Source organism: Bison bison, unplaced genomic scaffold (genome assembly GCF_000754665.1).
Source record: "Bison bison bison isolate TAMUID 2011002044 unplaced genomic scaffold, Bison_UMD1.0 scf7180017864356, whole genome shotgun sequence".
NCBI lineage: Eukaryota > Metazoa > Chordata > Mammalia > Artiodactyla > Bovidae > Bison > Bison bison.
Genome location: NW_011494928.1, coordinates 3,913,763 through 3,921,588, shown reverse-complemented (window position 1 = coordinate 3,921,588; position 7,826 = coordinate 3,913,763). Strand labels below are relative to the sequence as shown.

Here is a 7,826-nt window from a genome sequence, read left to right as displayed (position 1 = left end):
CCCCCCCCCCCCCGCCCCCCACACACCCTGTAGAGATCCTCTATGAAGACCTCCACTTTGTCGCTGTCTTCCTTGCTTTTCTCGTTGCCGTGGCCGCGCTGCTGATCAGCCTCATGTGGGTTTGTAATAAGTGTGCCTATAAATTCCAAAGGAAGAGAAGACACAAGCTCAAAGGTAATTCTCCGGGCCTTGTGATAATCGATGCCCGTGTTACCTTCTTCTCACCAAGAAAGCACCCCCAGCTGAGTGGCAACTCACAGCCAGTGTGTCTTTTGCTTTGCAGAAAGCACAACAGAGGAGATTGAGCTGCAGGATGTAGAGTGTTAGCCAAGGCCAGACCCAGTGACATTCCTACCTCAAGAGGAAGACGCGATTTTCCAATGAAAGGAACACATGCGGCCAGTCCTGCCCGAGCCTCTTGTTCTGCCGTAGCCACACGTTGCTGCTGGGATAGCTGCATGTTGACGAAGATGACTGCCTGGAGCTGGACTCTGGATTGGACCACGTCAGTCCCAGTGGCCTGGAGGTCAACGAGGAGGAGGGCGGGGCTGTGAGCCCGCGCTGTGTTCAGCTCTGGGGCCACGGCAGCCCAGTGCCCGGTCTGCTTCCTCACTGCACTCTGCTTTGGCGGGGCGGGGGTCACTGGAGGGGTCCCCATGCCCATGTGCTTCTGTTCAGTCGTTTCTGACTCTCTGACCCCATGGACTGTAGCCCACCAGGCTCCTCTGCCCATGGGATTCTCCAGGCAAGAATACTACAGAGGGTTGCCATTTCCTCCTCCAGGGGGTCTTCCCGACCCAGGGATCGAACCCGTGTTTCTTGTGGCTCCTTGCCTTGCAGGTGGGTTCTTTACCTCCTGAGCCATCGGGAAGCCCCATAGCAGAGGCGGAAGTATTTCCAGACCAAGCATGCAGCACTCTAACATGCTCTCTGTGCTCTAGTCTTCTCTGCCTGTGGCCGCCTCCAGCTTCTCCCATGGAGACTGCTGTGAGCACCTCTCAGAGCAGGGAGAGCACCCCCTCCTCCCTGTGGCTTGGAGCTTTAGGGAGAAGAGCTAAATTTGTTCTGGGGGGACCACCATTGGGAACAAGGGACAGGGAGAGAATTGCCTCTTTTCCTCTCTCACTCCAGCGTTAGACTTTCCCTCCTGAGGCCCCAGGGGAGGCCACTGTGAGGAAAGCAGCTCATCTCCACGCGGGCGGCCCCCTGACAAGCTGGGGACACCACCTGTGTGAAGGCTGAGACCGCAGGATGGGCAGGAAAGTCACCGTGGGCTTCGAACCTACCCCTTCAGTCACTCACGCTTCCCGGCACGCCAGGGCCTCCCTGGCTCCCAGTGGGCTGGGGAACACCTGGCCCTGACCTACCTCACCCTCAGAGTATCAAGTGAAGCCCACAGTAGCACAGAGCACTCCGAGCAATTAAAGGAAGCTGTGAAGAATATTCCAGAGCCTAGGACACAATGAGAGCTATGCCAGGTCCTGGAGAAAGTCAAGCACCCTGGAGTGCTGGGGCTTCAGGTCCACTGGGGATGGGCCACAGCTGGTCCTGGTCCTTAGCTTCTGAAGTCACGGGCTACCGTGGGTACCTGTATCTCTCCGTGCCAGCCTCCTTTCAGCAAGTTCTAAAGCAGGCCTAATTTATCTTCCATTCTCCTTTTTTTCTCCAACATTCTTAGCTACAAATCAAAGGTACCACTCCGTTTATTGGTGGAATTTGACCTTATTAGCTGTGTCCCCAGCCCTCAGCTGCAGATTCACCCATGCACACATGAAGGAGACCTAGAACATTCTCTTCTCCCTCCCTCCAAGTCCCAAGTGTCCATATCACTTCAAGAAAGTTGCCTGGAGACATTAGTATGAGGCTTTTGCCTACATACTGTCTCCAGGGTTGCAGGAAGGAATCTTTTGGGATTACAGGAGCTATCATTGATCCAGAGGCATTACTTGATTCAGAATGCCAGAGAGCAGCTAATCCGCATGACTGATTTGTAGCCCAAGTGCGTGACAGACACGGGCCACCTCGGTCACAGAGGTGTACACAGACACACCTGTGCCCTTTCCCCACGCAGCACCCAGTGGAACCAGACCTCCGCCATGGAGGACAGGTTTCTTGTACTGGTCTCCAGCACCATGAGGAAGCAGGATGAGACATGCCAAAAAGGATCAACCTGACTGTCCCTTTTTCTCACAGCAAGCCCATTAGCAGGAAATTGGATTAAATCTAGTTAGCTGCCAGAACCTCTGTCCTCTTGACAGCTTACCTGCTTTCCAGAACTCTGCCTCTCAGCTTCTCAGAAGTCAAGGGTGGTAATCTTCGTATAAAAGGAGAAGTGGAAAAGAATACCCAGCGAGACGTACCAATCCAGATATAAATTAAATTTGCTCCCCCACCCCAAATCTTCATCAAAGGTTGTTCCTTCAGCTTTCCATGTCTCTATTTTGCACTTTGAAAGCTCCCCCCAGTTTGAATATTCCTGTGGAAAGTTCTTAATTCTTGAGCCTGGGAGTTCTATTTTCCAAAAAAGAAAACATTAAATCATAGAGGTTTAGCCACTGCACATGTTAAACTGCAAGTTATGTTTCAAGCTGTGAAAAAAAATGAACTGTTTTAAAGGCTGAAATAAAACCTAAAAATAAAGCCCCTATCCTTTATTTGTGAGCCTATCCCTGCAGAGAACTCAGAGGCCTAGAAGAGGTTTCTGTCAGCTGCAGACAAGCAAAACCCTCAGCCAGAGCCAGGGGCCTGGCAAAGTTTTAATTGACTGTGGAATTAATCACATTGATTCTAACCATAAATATTCTTCAGCAAGTCAGAAAAACACCATTATTCTCCCCTGCGTTATAACCAGACTAATTTGAAGCTCTTGCTTCCAGAATGTGACTTACAATTCAGTAGAGCCCTTCCTGCTTCTGGAAGGGGTCAAATCGAGGATGTGGAGGGTGTATCACCCAGTCAACGGTGCGTAGGACGCGGGACAGAACGTACGTACCCTGTGGACAGAATGTCCTGTCTGAGACTGTGATCTCAAAAACCCAGAAGCATGTAGACTTCTCTTTCATTTCATGGTGTTCCAGGTGGGCGAGGATTGCTGCACGAGAACCTCAGTCCTCTGGAGTCGAGGGAGATGCTAAACACCCCGCAGGACTTCATACTCCCTCTGATTTGAAATTGAACCACACACAACTGAGGAGCCCAGGCAGTGAGAGATAGCGAGGTTATCAGCATGTCTGGCTCAGTTCAGGGATGCAGAGACAAGGCCTGAGAGTGTATCGGGTTCAGAAAGGCTAGGTGTCTGTACTGAAGGCAGAGAAGAGGTGGCAGACTAGAATGCTAGGAGATGGAACCATGAGGAGCCGAATGTGATGGAGTGAAACTGCAGGGCCGTTGGGCGAAGGAAAACCCTGTCTCCATCATCAGCCTTTATATATCATTTGTTTCTTCTGCCCAGTTTCCAGGAAGACTCAGATGCTTCCAGTTTGCTGAAAGCAGAGTATGTCCTTGTGATTACGGGCAGTGTGTCTATCCATAGCTCAGCTTCTGATAGTGAATCTCCAGTACGTGCGCTTGTCTGCACATCCGTCACCCGTCCCCACTGTAAGCTTTTCCAGCCCTTCAGAACACAGTTACTGGGCCCACTATTTATACTGCTTTTAATTAAAATAAACTTTTTATTTATTGTAGTGCAGTGATAGCTTACAGTGAACGATATCAGATTTGTGATCTTCAAAGATTTAGCATTGGGACCAGGGACCAGGCTTGATCACTCAAGAGCTTTTGTATAGCAGAGTTTTATTAAAGTATAAAAAGGCACAGAGAAAGCTTCTGACATAGACACCAGAAGGGTGATGGAGAGTGCCCTCTTGCTAGTCTACACAAGGGAGTTATATACTTTTTAATTAGTTATTACAATAATCAAGAGTGTCTCAAGGTTGTAAAGATCTTACTAGACCCACTCCCATAATTTACATTTTGAGAGAACAGGATTAGCCAGAAGGTTTACAGGAAGGACAAACTGTCCTCAAGCAGGATACACTGTTGTTATGTAACCCTTAGTACAGAGTTTAAACTGAGTTGTTTGTTGTGTAATAATCAGTTCTGGGCTTAAAGATAAAAATGTTTTATGTGACTAAGACTAAGGAATGTAGAGGGGAAAAAGTTTGTCCTTTCCTCCTCCTTGAGAATTCCAGATCCCTGTCTCCTCCTCGAGAACCCCAGACCCCTCTCTCCTCAGGGACCCCAGACTTCTTGTCAACCTGCCTAGGAATTGACTCTCTCAGTAGTTGATTTACAGTGTTCAGTTGGTTTCAGGTGTACAACAAAGTGAATCTGTTATGTATCAGTTATACATATATATACATATACATATATAGTTGTCTGATTCTTTGTGACCCCATGGGCTGTAGCCCGCCAGGCTCCTCTGTCCATGGCATTTCCCAGGCAAGAATACTGGAGCAGATTGCCATTTCCTTCTCCAGGGAATCTCTCTAACCCAGGGATTGAACTCTAGTCTCCTGCATTGGCAGGCAGTCTCACCAGTGAGTGTGTGTGTGTGCACGTGCACACGTGCATGCTTAGTCACTTCAGTCGTGTCCAACTCTTTCTGACCCCATGGACTGTAGCCCACCAGGTTCTTCTGTCCATGGGATTCTCCAGGCAAGAACACTGGAGTGCCATGCCCTCTTCCAGGGGATCTTCCCAACCCAGGTCTCCTGCACTGCAGGCAGATTCTTTACCATCTGAGCCACCAGGGAAGCCAATATATATATATACATCCGTTCTTTCTCAGATTCTTTTCCCATATACGGTAGTACAGAATATTGATAAGTTCCCTGTGCTGTACTGGAGAAGGCAATGGCACCCCACTCCAGTATTCTTACCCGGAAAATCCCATGGACCGAGGAGCCTGGTAGGCTGAAGTCCACGGGGTCACGAAGAGCCGGACACAACTGAGCTAATTCACTTTCACTTTTCCCTTTCATGCATTGGAAGAGGAAATGGCAACCCATTCGTGTTCTTGCCTGGAGAATCCCAGGGACGGGGGAGTCTGGTGGGCTGCCGTCTATTGGGTCGCACAGAGCTGGACATGACTGAAGCGACTCAGCAGCAGCAGCTGTGCTGTACAGTAGGTTCTTATTCATAATTTATATATAGCAGTGTGTATATGTTAATCTCCATTTCCTAACTTATCCCTTCCCTCTACATTTCCCCTTTAGTAACCGTAAGTGTGAGATCTGTCTGTTTCTGTTTAATAAGTGCATTTGTGTAATTTTTAAAATTAGATTTCACGTGTGCTATCTCCACTACCTTTTACACATTAGGTAGGTGTTCACAAAGGAGATAAATCCTTTAAAATTAAAATGATATTGATGTCCATATATAAAGAAAAATTCAGTCCTACTCAATAAACTCGTGCATATTTTAACTATTTTCTTTTTAGGCCAAGTGGGATTCTATTATACACATTACCTTACAACTTGCTTATTCTCCTTTAATGTTTCTTGGGCATTATTTCATGTCTCTACCTATTGCTAAATATTCTTACTGCCTCCACAATGTAATTTATAGCATGGATACATTATAATTGTTCATTCACTTAAGAATTTTTATTTCAAGTGGTATATACAAAAATAAATATCTTGGGCAATCAATTATATCAGACTTGTTCCTTCTGCCGAGATGGCTTCCTCTTGTTAACTAAGGTGTTCAACTATCATCTATGAATCACTTCCTCTTAGGAAATTCAATTTTTTCTAAGATTAAAAAAATTTTTTTGAAGTATAGATGATTTACAATGCTGTGTTTAAGTGTGCATCAAATTGAGTCAGTTATACACACACACATTCTTTTTCAGATTCTTTTCCATAATAGGGTATTACAAGATATTAAATATAGTTCCCTGTGCTACACACTAAGTCCTTGTTATTTACCTATTTTATATATAGTGGTGTGTATATGTTTGTTGTTGTTGCTTTCTTTTTAATAAGTTCATTTGTATCATAGAGTCCACATTTACGATATTTGTCTTTTGCCTTATTTCACTTAGTATTATCTTTAGGTCCTTCCATGTTGCTGCAAATGGCATAATTTCATTCTTTTTTATGACTAGTATTCCAGTGTGCTGTGTGTGTGTGTATACTGCATCTTTTTGACCTGGTCACCTGTTGATGGACACTTCGGTTGCTTGCATGTTGCTATTGGAAAGTGCTGCAATGAACACTGAGGTGCAAGTGTCTTCTAATTATGATTTTCTCCAGATATATGTCCAGGAGTACAACTGCTGAATCATATGGTAACTCTATTTTTAGTTTTTTAAGAAACCTCCATATTGTTCTTCATAATTTTCATTGGCTGCCCCAGTTTACATTCCCGTCAACAGCATAGGAGGCTTGTCTTTTCCTCACTCTCTCCAGCATTACTTGTAAACTTTTTGATGATGGCCACTCTGACTGGTGTGAGGTGATACCTCATTCTACTTTTGATTTGCATTTCTCTAATAGTGATGGTGAGCATCTTTTCATGTGCCTGTTGGCCACTGGTACATTTTAAGAAATTTATTTAGGTCTTCTGCCTATATTTTGATTGGGTTGTCTGTCTTTTTTTAATGTTTTCTAATATTGGTGGGGTTTCTATAAAATTTAGCAAAGACTGAGTGTTGGGAGAGAGAGAAAGAGCACTACTAATTTAAAATCAAAGGATTTTAGCTTCAGATTTGACCTTATCAAGTGCACCCATAGGTCCATTTGATACAACAGACCAGTGGTTGTTCAGGAAATTCTGTCTATAAATATGCCAAGGTACCTCACAGTTTGAAAGGACTTTTTCTCACTAAAGTGAACTTACTTAATAATAATTCAGTTTTCTGTTTTTATTCAACAATGATATACAAATGCCAATTAGAATTCCGGGTCAGCATGAAATTATCAGGACTCTTCACTTTGATTTCATGGTGTTCTGGCAAAGAAATCTGATGGTAAAGTTACAGGATAAATGTATGATTTCTGTGGCTGGTTACCACAGACCACAGCTCTCTCTTTGGGTCTCAAGGGGATCGGATGAGACTATGTGTAGAGGTTAAAAGAGAGGCCATGAATCGAATTGAGTGGAAGAAGAGATTCTGCCACTGGCCTCATCTTGGTGTATCACTAAGTCATCAGGAAGTTTTCCAGATTGTATGTTACTTTTCTACCTCAAACTTCTCCCTCATCTACCAGATTTCAGGCCAAGTATAGCCTGAAACAATAGTTCACAATCACTAAATAAGGAAAGGAAAATAGCATAACATGGAAGTTTCTCTGGTGCATAAGCAAGGCAAGTCAGAACATCAGGAGTAGAAAAACTCCCCATTCAGGCCCAACTTTTAGAGGAGTACAAACGAGTGCCTGCGTTTGCAACCCCTGTACCATAGTTTTAGTCATTCTTTCCAATGTTTACATTGGTCTCAGTTTTTCACTTTTACAGACTTCCTGAATAACCCTAAACAATGATCTTTGGGAAGTATGACTATAAACAAATTTCTGGAAGTGACCTTGCAGATAGTTAACAGCAAACTTCAGGGCAAAACCCAGTTCTGGTCACTGACTTGAGTACCACTTGCATCACTGTGTGTTTTCCCAGCAGTCACGTATGGATGTGAGAGTTGGAATATAAAGCAAGCTGAGTGCTGAAGAACTGATGCTTTTGAACTGTGGTGTTGGAGAAGGCTCTTGAGAGTCCCTTGGACTGCAAGGAGATCCAACCAGTCCATCCTAAAGGAGATCAGTCCTGGGTGTTCATTGGAAGGACTGATGCTGAAACTCCAATACTTTGGCCACCTGATGAAAAGA

At 45.0% G+C, this 7,826-nt stretch overlaps 2 protein-coding genes across 2 annotated transcripts in view; one reads left to right on the top strand and one right to left on the bottom strand.

Moving 5' to 3' along the window:
- VSTM5 (V-set and transmembrane domain containing 5) overlaps positions 1–747 on the top strand; it is an 8,183-nt gene extending 7,436 nt beyond the window's left edge. Inside the window, exons 3-4 of the mRNA XM_010855188.1 lie at positions 34–174; positions 284–747. Coding sequence (XP_010853490.1) covers positions 34–174; positions 284–327 — 185 coding nt within the window. The 3' untranslated portion in view covers positions 328–747. The remainder of the gene's footprint in view (positions 1–33; positions 175–283) is intronic.
- A 44-nt stretch (positions 748–791) lies between these two features.
- MED17 (mediator complex subunit 17) overlaps positions 792–7,826 on the bottom strand; it is a 39,900-nt gene continuing 32,865 nt past the window's right edge. Inside the window, exon 11 of the mRNA XM_010855182.1 lies at positions 792–2,993. The gene's annotated coding sequence lies outside the window, so the exon portion shown is untranslated. The remainder of the gene's footprint in view (positions 2,994–7,826) is intronic.